Raw genomic sequence first — 20,958 nt, 5'->3', positions numbered from 1 at the left:
CAAGTAATATAAATGCAAGGTCTTTAAAAAAAATAAATTCTTAAAGTCAACATGAAACAACATACACAAACACATTTTACTTCCTTAATTGGGAGCAAAATAGGATATTAAACATGAAAAATGTAAGGCAGGATTTTCATGTATCCACCAGGAATTGATCAGATTGTAAAAAAAAAAGACGTGATTGGAGGAGCTGGGTTGAGAAATAAGAGGGCGTGATTATTTCAAGCAAAATTTTTTAAATAGATAGAATAAGAAGACAGTTTATTTTTCTTTGAATTAATGTGCACCAATGAATTGTGCACACAATAAGACTTTATTAATCCATGTTGACTTTAGTACATCAGAATGAATATTGCACTCAATATATGTGATACGTTGAAAAGAAACCCTAAAGCTTTGGTTTGGGGTCATGAAAACATGCTCTGGAGCCAAGATTACAAAATTTTGATAGTGAAAAAAATGGAAAACTTATTCTTCAATTTTCAGCTTATTTATCTGATCAGAATGCATCTGTACAACAATCATTTTCATTTGCCTGACTTCACAGACCAAAAGTTCATTTCTAGATATACATTCCTCCAAACATACAGATGCTTGCATAATATAGCAGAATATTCACCTGAAACTATCTCCTGGTTGTTTAAAAGTAAAAAAGAAAAGTACTTTTTACATGATTGCACTTCATTGCCATGGTAACACTGGTTTATTTTCAATAATAATAAATAAACACCCAAGAACAACATCAATAACAAATCACAGTTAAAGCCTAGCTGATCACTTCGACGTTTCAATGTAAAAACACTTGTTCGATGAGAATCTCTACGCCACTATGATGAAGTAATAGTAAAGATGCTCCAGCCATGACCACGCCATCATGACAGACATATTGCACTTAAAAACAAACAAGAACAATCCATAAAATATAGAAAAATAATTCCGTCACTGGCCCTCAGAAGTCCAGGGTTTTCCTCCAAAGGAAAAGAAAAATATGAAAATAACAATAAAATCTGAATAATTTCTTTAAAAACTTGCATGCAAACATATTTTTAACATCTCTGTAAGATTCATATAATGCTGTACAACTTCACTGTAGTAGAGCAGTTCAAAGTGCCACATGATACTGCATTTGTGCTTTATAATAGATCACAATGGAAGGTTTCTAGTAGCCTACTTCTTTAAATATGACCTCAATTCAAACTGACCGAGATATTGTTCTCAAAAAGTTGTGAATACATGTTTTACAGTATTCTATAACATCGCCCTTTGCTTACAATGGTTTCAGTTACACTACTGTACTACACACGAAACACAGAGGGTGCAATGGTCATTGGCACGTTCATTTATGATTGTTAAGACAAATGTAGAGCTGTCATCTACAACAAATACAGCGTTAGAACATCTACTCTCTCATTCTGCTAGTTTGAATGAACGTGAATACAGGCAAACCTACTATTTTGTTGTATGTTTTTAAAACCTCCACAGGGCAAATCTAACAAAACCCGTCAAGGGGATCAAAAAAACCTGTCAGGAAAAAAAAAAATACAAATAAAAAATATTCATATTTTGCATAAAGGCAACAAAATCCATGTTTAGGACCATTAAGATTTTTTGCTGATATTAAGCACAATTAAACACAATGAGTCTCAATAAATAATAATAATAATAATAAAATGCAATTCCTATAAGAACTATATCACTGCAATGTGGAAAAAAATGTATCATTTAAATGTAAAAATATTTGTGCAGCATGGTTGCTGTTTTATTATGTTTTCCAGGAAAAGACTAAAAACTATTTGATGATGATAATGATAATAATAATACTGTTGTTATTATTAGTATTAGTATAACTTTAAAATGCATTACAGTAAGACAAAATCTGTCATGAAAACTAAGTTACAATGCAATTTTTCATAATGGTCCGTGGTATTCTTTATGCAAATGATAAATTCTTGTCAGAATTCTAATCTTGTGACATTCACCCGTAGGCAGAATGCTATAAGTATGCGAGACATCAAACACAGATGCTGTTTTTGCACATGCGCCGCTCTGTTGGGATTGGCTGGTATGGCTCTGGTATGGTTTTGCTCATCACGTGTCTGTTTAAAGCTCACACCAGCGTGCTCTTCTCTGTGTCGGGGCTGATGGTTATTGCACAGCGCGTGTGAAAGCTGTTTGAAGAGGTACAGGCCGCACTAGTGGGGAGCGGTGATACGGTGGAGGATTCGTGACTGCTGTCGAAAAGTGACCCAAGTCTGGAGTTTGGAGCGCTGTATCTGTCAGGAAACAGATGCTTCTGGAAGGAAGGTTCTCTCTGACGCAGAGGAGGACTGCTAAAGATGGAGCCCTGTGAGGAGAGGCGTGTTTAAAGCCATTCATCTTACACTTCAAGTCAACTAGTGAAGTAAATACAATGTCGATGACTGCACCCTTTATCAGAAGCTTTGCTTTCCTATTTTCATTTTCTCCATAGGTTTTTAAAAAAAATCATTGATGAAAAGTTGCCTTTTATATCAGTCACTTAAATCTGGTCAGGAGTTGGGATCAACCTTTAAAGCCTGAACAGAATCATGCCAATTTATTGAGACGGTCTTCGCTGCAGGCTGTAGTCATAGTCATCTGAACATGCATGCTTTTGTTTCATTTTGACAGGAAACTGGTAGTAAATTGGAGACTGTCCTTCAGAGTGTTGGTATTACATTATTGCACTGTACTTTTTATATTTTTGGAGTTGTGACAAAAGTGTTATTAGACACTTTTATTCTTTATTTTTTAAATTAACACACACAGCATCTATAAAATGCATCATTCCTGTGAGAGGTAAAAAAAATGTTGTGCACAGTTGCATATCCCTTTAGCATGTTTACAAAAGGCATGAACAGCCCTGTATATAAAATACATGCGCTCTGTTTTTTTCTATGGTTCTGTTTTAATGAATGAAAAAACACTCCAGACAATTCTGTGAAAGTATGAAATATAATGCAATGCAAACCAGACTGAAATCCACATTTGACTCAGTCTTCAAAGGTCCAATCAGCATGGTCTGGCAGGTCCAATCAGTCTCCGATGAGACTTGCAGGGACACCAGGCATTTGATTAAAGAAGAGCAACTTGGGTAAAACAAGCAACTCGTTTCACTCAGTGTCTGTATGTGTGAGGTTCATCAACCATCTAACAGACACAAGTGAAAGCCCCTTTAAAAAAATAACTAAAAGAACAGACTTGCGTGAACATAAAGAAGCCATCATCAGACTGTTTGCAAAAAAACATGCATGCTTAAAAATACCAGGTCTTTCTGAGCACCTGCACTTACAGACAAGCACCAGTTTCAGTAGGCGAACAGTTCATGCATGCATGTGAGCAGGTGGGCAGGTTAGGCATCAATAAATATGTTACAATAAAGAAAACAATGGACCATTTTAACCCATGAAGCACAGAAGGTGCAAAGAAATGTGCATTACACATGATCAAATCAAATAATTCCCTCCTACTGCCTACTTACTCCTAATCTGCTGTCTAGAAATCCTGCACTGGTACAGCACTCATGCTTGCCTGACCGAAACATGCAGTAGCATAGATTAGAGATGTACATCACACCTGTAACACCCCTCTACTCTAAACTGGTGAAAGAACACAGCACGCTGAGACTTTCTGAACTTTCTGGGTCATTATCCACAGTAACTGACTGCCAGTTTGCTGTGTATACTCCATCTGTGCATACTGCTGCCTTTCACGAGCCATTTTAGCAAATACACACAAGCCAAGATACATGATGCCCACAAGTACTTAAGACTGAAAGAGCAGTTTCAATGCAATATAAACACAGCAGACTGACTAGAGTTTTTGTGCTTTTGCTGTAATGCAAACTGACCTGGAAAAATGGCATGTAATTTTTAGTTTTTTTGGAGGATGGGATCAGAAAAGGTCGGCAAAACAGGACTCAAACTTGGGATGCCCAAAGTGCAATGGTGTTATATGTTGGCACACAGCTCACAAGGCTATCGGTACTGACAGCTTCTCTGCATTTTAGTTTTCTTTCTGTTTGCCTGCTTTCCCATTTAGTTTCCTTGTTTGGTAATTAGTTCCTTCTGACCTGCTGTTTTACCTTGATTATGTTCCTGTTATATAAGCCCTGTTTCCTCAGTTCCTTTGTCTGTTCTCGTCTATATTTTGTGTGGTTGTGTTTCAAAGTGATTCTCCAGAGTGCTCCGTGTTGGATTTACGATTGAAGTCAGTTTTTTGTAATTTCTTGTGTTCATGTACTTCTTCACAAGAGAAGAATTGACTTGGGCGGCGATGCAGTGTTTTTTTCCCCTTTTGATTATGGAGTTGCCAGCCGTCCAGTTACTGGTGTGCCTGACTCTCTTCTCGGACTGCTTGCTGTGTGTATTTTTCTCCATGACTTAGTGAGTGGTCCAAGGCCCGTCTTCCGTTGGATGGGCCAAGGGAAGATTTCGCCATGTTTGTGGAGTGGGTGCTGGTGAACAATTGAAGGATTGGCCTTCACCAACAGTCCCACTCTCGATCCAGAGCTGAGCCATCGCCATCACCCCGCTGCACAGAAGCCCACTGCAGACGGAGATCCCAAGCCTGCTGCTATACACAAGTGAACCATGCGACTGGAGCTGCCATCTCCCCAGACCCCGAGCCTCATGAAACGTCTGACCAGGTGCATGAGCCGGCAACATCGTCCGTCATCGTGGGAGTTCTTGTGGAATTCGAGGGTATGGAAAGAAGCTCCACCCACACTCTCGCCACTGAAGGTGAGCTGGTGCTGGCGCTGGCCTCTGAGCTATTTTTTTATGTTTTGGAAGAAGATGATACCCTGTTTCTCCTGACCCCGCTGGTTCCACTCAGCTCAGAATCTCCACTGGTCCTGCCCACCTCAGAGTCTTTGTTGTCGCTGGCCCCACCCTGCCTCCCACTCCTTCCTCCTCTGCCTAAGGATCCCAATTATTTGGCTCTGTCTCCACTGGCTTCACTCAGCCCTTCAGCTCCTCATTTGCTGACCTGGATCGACCTTGGGCTTCCTGTCAGCCAGCCAAACCTTGACCCTCTGGCTTCACCTCAGTCCTCTGACACTTCAGTTACTCCTTGGCTCCACGCTCCCACAGCTCTACCGGGGTCCATCAGTACTCAGACTCCATTAGGCTCCCTCGTCCCTCCGGTTCCAGCTTGGTCAGTCATCGACCTGCCTATACCATGGTCTTCCAGTCTTCTGGCTACACCTTGTCCTTCAATCCCTATGCTGGGCTCCTCCTTTCCTCCGGGTCCACCTTGGTCCTCAGTCCCACCGACTCCACCGGCCCCCGTTTCCTCGGTCCCACAAGCCTGTGGATTCGTCTTGGCCCCCCATGCCTCCAGTGCCACCCCAGGTCTCCATCTCTTCGTCTGTGCTTAGGTCTCCACTTCCATTGGCTCCATCTCCATCGTTCATCCCCATGGTGTCGAGGGCATCTCCACCATGGCAAGAGTCTTGGAGCCCCACATGAGAGTTAAGGAATCCCCAACAAGAAGACCCACAAGAGTTCACAGATAAAGCCTGCAAATCTTCAATTCTTTTGAGAGATGTCAGTACTACTAACAAAACTCCTCCTGACTCTAATGGCTCAAACGGATAATGCATCAAACCTTCGAAGACTAAAGAGAATTCCCAAGATGGAAAAAAAGAAGGTTGGAAATGCCTTAGATGTCTAAGCTTGAAACAGGAGACAAGTGAGTGTCTCCCCAAAGAAACACCATTAACAGGCACATACTGAGCAGCAATACCCTCTACACACTTCTTGTACAAATGTAGTTGAGGCCGCAGAAAAGCACTTCCCAAGGAGCGTCACCACTGAACCAAAAGGGAAAGGCCGAAATGGATCTACCTGGACTCTTCCCGCACTCTCATCAAAACTGCTGGGAGCAGGTGTATTAGCGAGAAAGAATACAGAGTGCCAGAGCAATGGAGGAGACAAAGAAAACCAAAGGGGGCACTGGGATGTTCTGCTGAAAGCCATTTTAAACCTCAGCTAAATAAGACTTGTCAGTCTGAGGGTGCAACCTCCATTCTCCAACATCCTGAAACGCCACATCCTGAGCATGAAGTTCATTGTACGCAAGTCCTGGATCGTCCGCAAACTCTTGTCCTTTGTGGAACAAGTCCTGATTTGCAGTCTACCAATAACAACTGAGTGACACTAGGAAAACCCATGAGCTGCGAATGCAGTTTTACATTAAATGATTTACAATGGAAATTAATTAGGTCAATCCAAAGATGTTAAAACACTTGTGTAGCCACAAGAAGAAAACAATATGTTTAACAAGATTTTGGTGTTAAATCACTAACTACCTGCTTATTGCACAATTTAGCGATGTATAAACCCTATACACCTTAAACCCTAAAATGACTTTTGCTTTTAGAACCTCCTAAGTCTGAGCAGATTTATTTTAATCAATATTATGCCACAAATGCTGTTCAACTGAACTGAACCCAGAATATTCTTTTAATAACACATCATTTGAGCAGGACACCATTCTAACACTTCCATGATCAAATATTACTTGTGAAAAAGATTCAGAATATAAACACTGGACCTATTCACACCACGGATGAACATTTGTGTGCTATCCTTTTTTTCTTTGTTCTGTGAATACAAACGGCAAACACTGTAGGACCCATACTGCAGGCGTCTAATGCTACCAGTGAAAAATTTTTTTTAATATATTTATATGTGGAAAGATTAGGTTTAAGAAACTTTTCTTAAAGTTTAAACTTGAGGAATATCATTCTACATAGGGAATCAAACAAACAAAACAGTACATCAGATCCACTGAACTCACCTGCTTCAGAAAGGTCACGCAGGGAGCTACTGAGCGCGCTCCGCTTTAGCCCCTCCCCCATGGCGTACGTGTCATCCAGACTAGTGCGGCCCATGGTGCCGTTTCCGCTCTCTTTCTTTAGGCCCGACATGCTCTGAGACATACTGGGTCTGACCACTCCTTTCTGTTTCTCCAGCTCAGCTACAAACATTCAAACACACATACAGTCAAACGTATAGCAAACATATCCAAAATAACATTGTACGTGGACAACATGTAAGAGTCATACAGCATACTTCTCTATATTAAAGGGGTCATATGACGTTGCAAAAAAGAACATTATTTTGTGTATTTGGTGTAATGAAATGTGTTTATGCGGTTTAAGGTTAAAAAACACATTATTGTCCACATACTGTACATTATTGTTTCTCCTCTATGCCCCGCATTTCTGAAACGTGTCGATTTTTACAAAGCTCATCGGTCTGAAAAGCAAGGTGAGCTCTGATTGGCCAGCTATCCAGTGCGTTGTGATTGGCCGAATACCTCAAGCGTGTGATGGAAATGTTACCCCCCTCACCGTACTGTGAAGCCCTGTCCGGCCGGAGCGATGAGACAAAAACATGAAAACCCATTACAAACAAGGCATTTGTTGCATCCAGTGGGGACATAATTACGGATTATAATGACTTATACTGTCTTTTTACGCATTGCATCGTGTCGCGTTAACATAAAACCATGTCTGCATTTGTGATTGGAGAAACAACAAACAACAAGCGTTACTCTACACTGCTCAAAACTCGCATTTAAATCGTCAGTGGCAAATTCTTTAAATATGAAAACGTACTTACAGTCTGTGAGTCAGAACAGCCGGCATTGTAGTCTACTCTCCCAGGATCAGTAAACAGTCATCCATAAAATGTGCTGCACACATCTGAATATTTGGGTTGAAGTGTTCTGGAACAGTGTTGTAAATACAACTTAACCACTGATTTCTAGTCGTGTCCTCTTTTGGAAGACCAAACAAAGTAGTTTCGCTTTCACAACTAAACACAGCGTCTTCACGACATGGCGGCGGCGGCAGCAACAATACTACAGCGAGAATAAAAGTTACGCCCTCTTTCTTTGTGTGAACATTTGGGCGGCATTATGCAAATCTTCCCACACAGTGATGTAGACATGTGGGGGCGTGGTAGAACGAGCTGTTTTAGGAGGGCGTGGACCAGTCTTAACTCTTTGGGTTTGTGACTTTAGTCTTTGCAACTTTAGGGATCTTATCTATTCACGAACAGCTTGTAACACTCCAAAGAGAAAGGAAAACTTGAAATTGTATCATACCTTTAAAGCTAATGTCTGTTTAATTTGCTTTATTTCCCATAACATACTAAAACATATTTAGCATATAATCAGATGGCCCTGGAGAGAGAGAAATAATAAGTCAAATGAGAAAAATGGTAACTCAAATGAGAAATTAAACATAGGGGAAAAAATTTAGAAGAATGTTGTTAGATGTAAAAATGACACGAATTCTGATCTGACATTCATATAGGAGTCACAATGCAAGAAATCTGATTTATTTTCACACTAGAAAGTGGCCCGGATCGGAATTGAAAATGTCAGATAGATTTTTAATGTTTATAGTCATCCAAAAAAATCTGATTTGCGCCACACTGGGATTCTGATTTGGGAACGTAGCCTCTGAGTCTGACCCTTCCAATCAAACATGTAAATGAGCATTATAATATGATTGGATGAGCTTGTCGAATGTGAAATGAGTAACCGCATTCCTGCAAAGCTGATATGCATCAATATGTAAATATGGACAGTCATATGTTAATGAGACCAAGTGATTCTGCATCTGTTACTTCTACTGATGCTCAGCAATGTCTGAAAACTACATTAACATGGGCAGCTCAAAGAAACCTAGTTTGGTAGTGGTGAGGATGAGGAAGAATAAAAGTCTGTTTACACTCTATCCGGTACTTTTCCATTTCCTGGACCTCAGAGATGGACTCGCGCAGGTCGCTGGTGAATTTCTTGCGGTCCTGAGAGTTGGGAGCATTGAAATTGATCAGGACTTTGAAGTCTGCTCCAGAAATGGCTGAAGTCAGCCGGATACCATTTGGATAGACTGAGAAAATAAGAAAAATGAGAAAGCATAACTTTACGGCATAAAAGCAATATGAAGGGAAATAAATTAACTATGTATTTATTTGGATTCTTTAGGCTAATTCACACCACACTGACGGCACTCCGTCAGGTTTTGTCTGATCAGTGTGTCTGTTGGCGTCTGTCGGATCTTGTTTTCACCGGTTGAACATGCTGAAGCAGCTCTTGAATGTCTGAGAATCGACGTACTGTAATCTGGTGATTGTCAGTGCAGTGTGAATTGGCCTTTAGGTTACATGTAGCGTTACAAAGGAGGACTAAGAGTGCAATGAAATGAAGGAATAATTTCTTCAGTCAAATCAAAAATGTCAATAAATGACTGAATTAAACTACATAAATGTATCACTTTTTAATGGCTCTTCCATTCAGAAAGATTGGCTGTGTTCGTATTTCTTACACTGGTTCTCAAAGAGCATCACTTGCATCCCGTACAGAGAGAAAGATTGCCTGAAACTATATGTCACTGAGTTTTTCTTCTTCTGGAAGATCTTGGTAACCTGTCACAAAGTTGCAGAGATCACAGCATCAGATCAGCATCAGCACATGTGTAGATATTTGAGTGTTTAGCTTTAATAGATGTTGTAACATGCTAATATAATTTGTTATGTGTATCTTATTGATCTCTCACCACCAGCAGGTCATTAAACAGGAAGATCTCCCGCTGGTGCTGCCCCAGTTTCTGCAGTCTGTTGGGATCTGGGACCTCGAACAGTCTGCAGTAGCACACCAGCCTGCGATGGGCCTGAGACAGCACCTGTAACACACACACACACACACACACGTTTGCTTCTCTATCACGGTGGGGACTTTCCACTGACGCTGAGCTGTGATATTTTCTCTCTTCTATTGTTTTTATATAGACCTATAAAACTATAACCTAACACACCCTTACACTTTATTTACTTTTTAAAATATTGTTTTCACAAATGAGGATGTCCCCAAAAAGAGGAGGTTTTGTCAGATTTAGCTCGCCTATTAGGACAAATTTAAATGGATAGTTCACCTAAAAATGAAAATTCTGTCATCATTTACTCAGAAAGAAACATGTGTGTTTCTTTTTTCTGCTGAACACACTCACAAAAAAATATATTTTGAAAAATATTGGTAAGCAAACACTCGACGGTAGCCATTGACTTCTATAGAATGGGGGGGAAATGCTATGGAAGTCAATGGCTACAAGCAACTGTTTGGTTACCAACATTATTCTAAACAAAGTCCCTTTAAGACAAGTCATGTCACTCGGCGGCCATCTTTGAAATGCCTCTCGCGCATGCAAGTGCAGCTCCTATCTCTTTGAATGGGGAAACATCGAATTCTCCAAAACTGTTCACTAAGCTTACGATTAAATTTCATACTTGAAATCACCAAAGAAATCTGACAACTGTCTCATAAATGCTGTTTCTTTTGCTCAAATAGCATTATAAAGAGCTTATTTTTCAGGCTAGATCATCCAGTGCGCATACACAGTCCTAAGCGCACGTCTCGGAGCGCTGACTGTTTCTATAGCAACCGGGACTTCTAACGGCAGCTGCAGTGACACGCTGACTTTACCGATTAGCGATTGGCTCTTTAATTCAGAAGGCGGGGCTTCGTTCGATAGAGCAGCTATATTGAGTGTTGCATTTTTCCCCATTCAAAACTATACGAGTGACACGTTTTGGGTATTCTATAATCTTTATTCTGAATATCTTCTGTTGTAACAACTTTTCTAACAATTTGAGGGTGAGTAAATGATAACAGAATTTTTATTTTTGGATGAACTATCCCTTTAACTACTGTAGGGACACACACACAGTCAGATTCATTTACATGGCATGTGAAGCATTTCACTCAGCTTTTAACTCTTGGAAGTGACTTTTTTGTGAATGTCAGATTATATTTGGTTCTGTTACCACTGTATCAGTATTTAAATACTGTATTTTGAAAGGAAAAAGAAAATGTTCTACATCCAGCGCAAAATATGCAGTGTGACTTTAGGCTCAGATAAGAAAATGATAGATGCAAAGTGCCTGTAGTAGTGCTGTATATATGCATCATGAAGTATACTTACACATCCAAGGCCATGGTGAAGTGATCCCATCTGTAATGCAAGAGGAAAAGTCCGGATTCAAATGTGTCGTATCTGAATTGTTGAAGAATGATCAGACCTCGTATACTGCAACTGATAGACTCATTATCCTCAGTAATTTCATGGGTAGTGTTTAATCTCTGAAATTCTGCCTGGGGATTAAAAACAAAAGTCTGGATCTTCATAGAGCAGTAGTATGTTGAACCTACTTGCTTCTTGCCCACAATGAGTTTCTCCACCTTCTGCACCTGAGTCACGTGGTCATCATTGGTTTTGAGCTCCTTCTTCTGGATCCGCTCGTAAATCCCAACCAGCATCTCCCGAGGGATGTCCTCGCCATCATCAACCCCTTCCAACACAAACACAAGACTGCCATTACAGCCGAGGTATACAATAAACACTACACATGTATCTGTTTTGTTTCCCTATCTATCCAGTGTTCAGTTGAGCTGTGAATGTCAGCTCATTTATTAGCATGAAAACAACAGTGTGTCTCAATCGAAACCTCGCAGATTCTTGACAAAGTCTTCAAGTTTCATCTTTCGTTCCAGCTTGACGTTGGGGCTGTACATGTCTGTGTTGAGGAGGATGATGGCGAAAGCCAAGATGAAGATGGTGTCGGGGTTTCTGAACTGACGGACCACATCAGGGTTACAGATGCAGTAGCGCTGGCTGAACAAAGACACATCCCAGATCACTGTAACTCTGATCAAGCATGTTAGCAAACATTACAATATGAAGCAATGCAAATGATCTAGTGCTGCTTGTTTATCTTTCTACTTTGTGTAATTGTCATTTCACTTCATAATGATTTAAAAAATAAACATCTGCAGTTCTACTGAATGAATGATTGTTCAGTGTATGTCTGTAAGCTAGATGTATGTTCTGTGATGTGATAACACACCTGAAAGCCTCGATCAGGCGCTCCACCTTCTGTGCCTCGCCCTGAACCCGGATTTGAGCCTGGAATTTCCTCAAAGCTTCATCCAGCTCCATCACTGAGAAATCCAGCTCATCCACCACACAGCTGCAACAGACACACGACATGTCAACACATGCCTGCTGCATATGACAACTGCTAATGTGCATGAACAGGGTACAAGAAAAAGTGTCTTTGTTCAACGCATTATCAGCGTGAAAAACAAAATGTAATAATATGACTGGGAGCAAAAGAGTTGCAAGTAGCTAGGTGACAAATGTTACTTTGTTTACTTAGTTACAGGGCTGAATGGTTGATCTTGACGAACACAGTCAGCAATACGGTTTGTGTAACAATGGACAAAATGCAATGATATTATTTACTTGTCTTACCAGAAGGGGTCCAAATGATGTCACTTTGTTCAAATTAGATATCTGATGATATCTGATGTGTTTAAATCTAGCTACTGTATGATAGGTTAATATTTATGTGAGCTAGTTTTGGGATTTATGGGACTTGCATGGGATTTACGTCTGTAATTTGTACCTGTGTGTATTTTATATGTGGAAAGTGGCAATGAAAAATGTGAATACGTACTCTAAAACATCCCTGTTGAACTGTTTCTGTCTGTTCCCGAGGACTTCCCCAATCATTTGTCTACTCAAGCCTTTCCTCTGCAGCAGGAAGTGGGCCACACCTACAGGTGTGTCAGGAATAAAGCCCCTCTCCGTCAGGTACTGGATGCCCTTCTCTGGCTTTCTGAAAGTACATCAGCAGGTGAGGCTAACCTCTCATCCTACTGAACACTCAAAATCATACCACATCATAGTCGGTTTAGGGCATGCAAAAGGAAACATGAATGCAATGCAGAACATTATTTGAAAAAAAAAAAAAAAAAAGACTTTTAAGACATCTTTGTGTGTTAACCACAGACAGTCCCTCTGAAAAAAGCTAAACACCTTACACACACTTCTCTTTTTTATATTTACATTTGACACACACTTTCATTACTGTGCATGTCTGGAAATTAGAGAGTGAGCAGGATTATATGTTAGAAAAAAAAACATAAAATAATGAATGACTGAATGGTGAACTTAATATTTGAGTTATTTGATCAATTGAACTGCAAAAGCTTTAAAATGGAACATAATGTTTATCTGTAATTAAATTATTTTTATATTTTCTTTTTATTTATTGTTTTTCAAACAATTTGCATCCCCTTATGATTTTATTGGCTTACATAGATTAAAACTACATTAGCTTTTACTGACATTGAAATATCATGCTTTCACTGTTTAGTTTAGTCTAAAATGCCTTTTCGTTGCAGATTATGTTTCTACAGTTTCTGTTATGCTGTGGCATTTCACAGTTATATAAAAATGCTTTGATATTTCAGACATCATACGTCTTTTAGGACCAGATGAAACAAACATCTCTCTTACAGTCTTCGTTATTTTCCTCATCAAGCTCAATAAGGCAATTAGGAGATGTGATGCAGTATTATTTGCTAACCAAGACCAATCCTGGCTAGTTTTGATCATTTTGATCATTGATCATCAACCGGGAAACATTTAACCCTAAAACATTTTGAATATATAACAGGGTTGGCACAAAACATGTTTTGAAAATGAAAAGTTAAATGTTTCATTGAATTATATAAGGCTCAGCAAAACTGAGTAATTACACCTGAATTTACTCAAAGTATCTATTCAATTTACACAGTACGTGAATTACAAACTTACTGTTTTGGGGCATAAATAACATGATGTTTTAGGATAAATGACTGTTGGTTTGCTAGGCTGTAATTGCGTATTCTGAACTGAAAGTAATCGTTAAAGATCCTGCAGTCACTGGCCTGCTACTGTGAAAATGTGACTTCTTGAAAGTTATATAATTCCCTCTAGAGTCCCACTAATTCTAAATTACGATAAAATTGGTGATAAAATTAGTGGAAATACACCTAAAAAACAAATGAAATAATAATAAAAAAGATAAGGCTGAAGGAAAATATAAAAATAAAATATAAAAATATAATATTTATATGTAATGACTGAAATACATACTTATTGAAGAGGTTGAGGCCGATGCGGTATTGTCTCTTGCGCATGATATCGCTGCTGAAGGCCGGAGAGTCCCAGCTGTTGCGAGTGTCTTTGTGGTAGGTCTGTTTGCTGAGACTCTCGTCTCTAGATGGCAGTTCTGAGTTTATCGTGTCAATGGAGTTTGAATTGCTGTTGATGCTGTCATTGTCTCCGTCTGAGAAGTCTGACTCGGACTTGCTCTGCCGGCTGCCGTTGGTGGCCAGGTGGCTCTCCAGCTGCCGGTGTCGAAGCGGCTCTTCATCTCCAGAGAGCGAGGGGACTCTAGGAGGTAGTCCATGTGCGACTGGTTTGGGACTTGCCTGGGGGCCTGCTACAGTCCGTTCGTGAATATTTAGTGGCTGGAGCAAACCATGCTCAGAGCGACCGCTTACATCTGCGCAGCTGTCGCTGGGAGGCTCGATGGTCAGCAGGGGTAACTCTGGCCCCTGGCATTCGAGGGAAGGAGTGTCCGTGTCCACCTTGTCCTCCTTGGCGTCCATGGACCAGCCGATAGCCTGCATGTGCTGCTCAGACGCGGAGCTGGAAGGCTGAACCAGTGGAGAGAGCTCCTCTTCATCGATGAAGAGCGTCACATCACAGATCTCATCCAGCTTGTGCTGCTCATGGGGCTCATCATCCGGCTGCATGCCCTCTTCACAAAGCGCTTGCTCGGGATGCATCTCCTCTTTGTGCAGACTACGACAGTTCAGTGCGTCATCGATCGACTCCGCCAACGACTTCACTTGCCTTGAGAAAGTGTCCTCTAGCTCTGTGATTGTGTCTGTCAAGTCGTTTTGAGTTTCTGGGGCTTCCAAAATGACTGGAACCATCTCTCCGGCCTGCACCATACTGCCTCCTACTTGGCTGACGTCGTCCAGGAGAGACATTCGCCTCCCCTCCAAAACAGAGCTGTGGGCTTTCTCAGGCCCCTCAAAGGAAAGCTGCATCCTCATGTTGGACAGAAGGATCCTGCGGGTCATGCGGTTCTCCGACATCAAGCTCCTGAGGCGCTCAAAGTTCTTGTTCATCTGGTATTGGCGGAAAGCTGTCTGGATGGTGCGCGCTGCATGGCGGGTTATGAAGCGGCCTCCGTATTTCCGCTCAAGCATTTCCACCTTAGAAAAGCAAGAAACATATGTGACCCTGGAGCACAAAAGCAGTCTTAAGTCGCTGAGGGATATTTGTAGCAATAGCCAACAATACATTGTATGGGTCAAAATTATAGATTTTTTTTATGCCAAAAATCATTAGGATATTAAGTAAAGATCATGTTCCATGAAGATATTTTGTAAATTTCCTACTGTAAATATATCAAAACTTAATTTTTGATTAGTAATATGCATTGCTAAGAACTTCATTTGGACAACTTTAAAGGAGATTTTCTCAGTATTTAGATTTTTTTGCACCCTCAGATTTTCAAATAGTTGTATCTCGGCCAAATATTGTCCTGTCCTAACAAACCATACATCAATGGAAAGATTATTTATTCAGATGTATAAATCTCAATTTCAAAGAATTGACCCTTATGACTGGTTTTGTGCTCCAGGGTCACATATGATTAAGACGGTATCATAACAAACCAGTTAGGATTAATTAGAAGTTACAACACAAATTGTACAAACAATATAAACTTCATTTTAATAGTCCACTTTAGACATTCTACTAACTATAGTGTAAGAAATTTTGGTAACACTTTAGCTTAGGAACCGATTCTCACTATTGCTTATTATTAGTTGCTTATTATTAGCATGCATATTACTAGCATATTGGCTGTTTATTAGTACTTATAAAGCACACATTAATGCCTTATTCTGCACGACCATATTCTAGATCCCTTAATCCTACACATACCTAAACTTAACAATTACCCAATTAACTATTAATAAGCAGCAAAATAGGAGTTTATTGAGGCAAATGTCATGGTTAATAGTTAGTTAATAGCAAGAATTGGTCCCCAAACTTTAATTTTGCAAATATATGTCAACTAACTATCATTAGAGTATTAGTAGACTGTTAGTTTAGAGTTAGTATTAGTAGAATAAGTTTATATGTACTTGCAAAGTTACTTACAGTCATTAGAATGACTTCTAATACTGTAATGACTGCTAGTTGGCATGTAGATGCAAAGTTACTTTGAGTCTGATTATCAACAACATTGTGTTTGTGTGTGAGTTTCAAATAGTGGACTATCAAAATAAAGTGTGACCCAATTTTTGAAACACACACACAATGTTGTTGATAATCATGATTGTGCAAACTGTGCAATGCAGCATAGGCTGGTTCAAAGCTCTGATCCACTATTAATTTGCCGGGACACTGTACCTTCTTGTCCTGCAGGTCTGTGGAGAGCTCATAGCTCTCAGAGAGGGAGCGCGAGCGCTTGATGGCCTCCTCCTCTGCTTGCTTGCGGAGGATGGACTGAGAGTGCTGTAGTTTGGGCCGCTGCGGGCGCTGAGGGCCTGGCTGGAAGCTGTGGCCGTACACTGGGCTTTCAAACTGCTCCGGACTCAAGGAAGAACTGTGTGTGACAGGGCCTCGGCCATATCCTGTGCTGGTGTCCAGGGAAGGGCCGGGCTCGCTGTTTTGAGCACCCCCCTCCACACTAGACAAGACAAGAAGGCAAATGAATGAATGTAAAAATACACATTTACAACCTTTGCATGGTTCAATGGGTCACATTCACTAACAACACACTGGACAGTCAGTGGAGCGCCAGTGAAGTTTCCTGTTGGAACAATCTGTGGCATAATGTAACAATTCCATCAACATTAGCAGGTGAAGTTACATAAATCATGCTGTTTAAGATCACTGCAAAGCAAAGATATACAATTTTCCTCCTCTTCCTTTGCAGAATCAGATGCAGTGTTCTGACTATTTGTAAGCCACTACAGAAATGTTCAAAGCATTGGCATGCTATAAAGCATCACCTTTGATTGTGCTCATATTCAACACTTGTGAGAACTACTCCAAGTGCTGCTGTTAGTATATACTTCTGCACTTGATTCTAAGTTTCAAACTAAATTTAGAACAAATTTAATTGTGAACTTATTAATAATCACGACTTTGCCTTAAAGCTATTATACACTCAGTTTTTAGGCACAAATAAACAAAAAACATGCATGTTTCATTAAACGCTGTTAATATTTGAACAACTCGTAAGCAAGCAAAAAATATTAAATAGCCAAGATATATTAGTGGTGCTTGCTAGGGAAAGAGATATTTCAAAGAGACATTATGACCTGGTGGGGTCCATCTGGATTTGGTCTAGTAAGCAACCACCTAATTACCTGCCAGAAACCCCTAGCAACCAAAAAGAGACTCCCTAACAACTGCCCACAACAACCTAGCAACAGGTTTTTTTGGTAGAAAATGTATAAAAAAATTCTAACCAAAATCCAACCATTTAGGGGCAAAAGTAAGTAAAATATAAACAGAACAAACAACTTCTGAGAGCAGGCTTTATTAAAAATCTTCACGTGTGATAACAGCTGAAACTTAAAGGAAAAAACAGTGGCATTACACATTACAACTAATAATTATGTCAGCTGTTTAAAGGCCTAATCAGAATGAATTCAATCAAATTCTCGCAAATAAACTCAAGTGATCAAGTTAAGAGAGTTGTCTGATGGTCTGCACATCTATCTAGCACATGCTTAGCACACAAACTCAGTAAGTGAGCCATCCCTGTTGAAAAAAACAGCATATGCTGGTTAGGTATGTTTTGACGCTGGGATGCTGGTTTATGCTGGTCATGTGCTGGCAAATGACCAGCATAAACCAGCAAATGACCAGCATAAACCAGCAAAGGACCAGCTTAAACCAGCATAAACCAGCAAAGGACCAGCTTAAACCAGCAAATGACCAGCATAAACCAGCAAAGGACCAGCTTAAACCAGCAAAAGGACCAGCTTAAACCAGCAAAAGGACCAGCATAAACCAGCAAAGGACCCGCTTAAACCAGCAAAAGGACCAGCTTAAACCAGCAAAGGACCAGTTTAAATCAGCAAAGGACCAGTTTAAACCAGCAAAAGGACCAGCTTAAACCAGCAAAGGACCAGTTTAAATCAGCAAAGGACCAGTTTAAACCAGCAAAAGGACCATCTTAAACCAGCAAAGGACCAGTTTAAATCAGCAAAGGACCAGTTTAAACCAGCAAAGGACCAGCATAAACCAGCATCCCAGCGTCAAAACATACCTAACCAGCATATGCTGTTTTTTTCAACAGGGATGTATCTGTGGATAAGCTGTTATAGTCTTCAGTCAGAGTATATATTTTCCATATTTAGGTACATGAACATTACTCACTAACTCTTACTCTTTGCAGAATTTCGATGTGAATGTTTTCCAAAGAAAGATCTCCTGCCAAAGAAGTTCAGCTTCTTCTGCTTATCTGCCATTGTAAGCCACAAGTTCAAAGGGCAGTTTCCTGCAGAGAGCCAAAGTCTACTCTGATGAAACCAATCATTTACACACCAGCACATCACGCTCGGCGTAGAGTCATGAACTCGCCTGCATGCACAGGATTTTACTCAAATAATGCAGAAAAGAAACTTCCTTCAACTTCCTCCTCCTAGTTTGAGGTTGTCAAGCCTCTAGTCACATGCATCACTGTACAAACAACTGTAAACTAGACCTCACAATAAAGCGGGAGTGGCTGAAGGCAAATGTCAACTAAGCACAGCTTAGCAAGTGAAATACAACTATTAGGCTGTTCTAACTAATCAAAAGACTCATCCTTAAATATAATATACTTTCAGTCTTTTAAGTTAGAAAAATGAAATATATAATAATAACGAACATATTATTCTGTTGATCAGGTTTTTTTAGAATGATATCAAATGTAATGCTAGAAGGCTAGTCATAGCTTTAGTAAGTAGTAGTAAAAATAGCATTGGTATTGAAATATCAGTGCTTGCTATCGACTTTTCAACCTTATATACAATACAGTACAGAACTGTTTATGACTAACTGTGATGCATTAAAAGGGACTAGAGGTGAAAGATGAGTGCCGTGTCCACACATTCACACAGAGTACATGCAGTCATAGAGATGTGCTGTAGACACAGTGAAATTCACACTTCTTGTATAATATCTCTCGAGCCGAATCTCATGCACCATCTGTCCTGGCAAACACGGACACGTTCCTCTCTCTCACGGGTGGCCAGCCTGCCAGTGCTCAAACACAAACGCCAGCACACCGTTTAGGAACCATGCTGCTCGTGTAAAACAGGCTGAGGTGGGGAAGAATTTCAGTGTACATTTACTGCTAAATTGCAACATATATAGGATTTAAAAAATTTAACATGTAAAGGATAATTATGCAGCATCCAAAATTTAGTTGATAACAGCTTATCTTAAAGTATGGCCACAGTCCCTGTCATTCATGTCACTTATGTCAACAGTTGCAAAGCAGAGCTGAAGTTGGTGGCGGTGGCCAATAGGAGTTCACATAGAGGTCCGTGTGACACAGTTGAGAGTGTCTACTAGCAACCGACAGCACGTGCTCTCTGTGATCCCCAGTGATTGAACTGCTGTCAGTGTGACTGCAGCATGAATTAATTCAGTCCTCACATACAGTGAGACAGACAGAGAGGCGGATCCATTACAATGTACTGCAACAACTTCAAGGATGTTATGCATTCCTATCCTCTATCCTTATACAAGCAATCTCTAGTGTGTGAAGACTCTTTTCAGATCCAATTTTCAGTACCATCACAAACTATGGGCCAAATTTACTGAACAGGGCAAAACATAGTAAGCTGCAATCCCATAAAAGCACAGATGGGAGTGGTAGATCTACTGAAATTAAAGAATGCAGTGCATTTCCATACTGACCAGAGCAACCTACCAAGAGCAGCACAGATTAGCATAGGATCGCAAACAAGCAGAGCCGATGATAATCAGGTGTGTAACAGCACAGGCACAAAATGGCTTAAGACATGCTTTTTTGGGGAGCATTAAATGATGGCACATACCAGAAAACTGACTACTGCAAACCGTAGTAAATCATATTGCATAATTCATTTAAATACTCTCCTTACATAAATTTTGCGTCTGAAAGGGAAACTCCTACAAAAGCATACGTACAGTAATTAGGTCAGCTGCCAAAATAACTGTGCCCGTGCCTTCTCAGTGCTCATTTTTTACTGCGTCTTTACTAAATCCTGACACAAGCTATTAGTAAATCTGGCTCTCAATCTGAATCCGAAATTCATATTTCATCAGTACATCAAAATTAGCCAGAGAAATTCTATCGACCATTTTATGTTTATCACATTTGAATAGGTTCTCATAAACAACTAATTCAATGTAGATACTTCACCAGGAACACCTCTGTAAATGAGGTTTAAACTAGTGATTTGAGTCTTGGCAAAACTCTGTGAAAGTGTGCGTGTGCGTGTGCTCAAGCGTGAGTAACTCAGGCTCTTCTAGTGAAGTCATCTCCCCATCATAGGCCACATTAAGAAGGAACAGCTGCTGTATGATTGAGGGGGAAATGAAGAACGGTCTAAATGTCATTTCCTCTTGCAGTCTCACAGACTCACAGAGCCCTAGAGTCTGAATTGTGTTTCTAACAGTAAATTAAGATTGGCCACCAAAACCACAAAAGATTTCCACAAGAAAACTGAAGGGGGAAAAAAAGTGTTCTCTCACGTTGCATTGCAATTCTGGAGCCGTGTCTATTAATAAAACAAACTAGTACCTCAATGCAAAATTCCCAGACAAAAAACCCTGATGGTATTAGAATGATTTAATTTCATTTGCCATTTTTGTTGTTGTTGTTGTTATTTGTGTGTGTGCGTGTGAGTGTGTGTGTGTGTGTGTGTGTGTTTGTGTGTGAGTGTGCGTGTGTGTGTGAGTGTGTGTGTGTGTGAGTGCGTGCGTGCGTGTGTGAGTGAGTGTGTGTGTGTGTGTGTGTG

General features: G+C 40.2%; 1 protein-coding gene across 2 annotated transcripts in view; it reads right to left on the bottom strand.

The window, feature by feature from the left end:
* Positions 1-1,763: 1,763 nt before the first annotated feature.
* Positions 1,764-20,958, bottom strand: part of LOC107555789 (IQ motif and SEC7 domain-containing protein 1-like) — a 21,304-nt gene continuing 2,109 nt past the window's right edge. Inside the window, exons 1-13 of one of the 2 annotated variants that reach the window (XM_016238693.1) lie at positions 18,344-18,435; positions 16,361-16,640; positions 14,021-15,153; positions 12,555-12,716; positions 11,943-12,065; positions 11,544-11,710; positions 11,248-11,387; positions 11,021-11,050; positions 9,599-9,724; positions 9,368-9,467; positions 8,771-8,932; positions 6,826-7,005; positions 1,764-2,347 (exon numbers count right to left, since the gene is read on the bottom strand). In XM_016238693.1, the coding sequence (XP_016094179.1) occupies positions 2,334-2,347; positions 6,826-7,005; positions 8,771-8,932; positions 9,368-9,467; positions 9,599-9,724; positions 11,021-11,050; positions 11,248-11,387; positions 11,544-11,710; positions 11,943-12,065; positions 12,555-12,716; positions 14,021-15,153; positions 16,361-16,640; positions 18,344-18,435 (2,709 nt within the window). In that variant the 3' untranslated portion in view covers positions 1,764-2,333. Of the gene's footprint in view, positions 2,348-6,825; positions 7,006-8,770; positions 8,933-9,367; positions 9,468-9,598; positions 9,725-11,020; positions 11,051-11,247; positions 11,388-11,543; positions 11,711-11,942; positions 12,066-12,554; positions 12,717-14,020; positions 15,154-16,360; positions 16,641-18,343; positions 18,436-20,958 lie in introns of those variants that run through there. The other variant, XM_016238694.1, reaches the window with a different exon arrangement.

This window comes from Sinocyclocheilus grahami, unplaced genomic scaffold (genome assembly GCF_001515645.1).
Source record: "Sinocyclocheilus grahami isolate Dianchi unplaced genomic scaffold, SAMN03320097.WGS_v1.1 scaffold545.1, whole genome shotgun sequence".
NCBI classification, from domain to species: Eukaryota; Metazoa; Chordata; class Actinopteri; order Cypriniformes; family Cyprinidae; genus Sinocyclocheilus; species Sinocyclocheilus grahami.
Note: the sequence above shows the minus strand (reverse complement) of the source record. Positions and strands in the feature narration are given on the sequence as shown.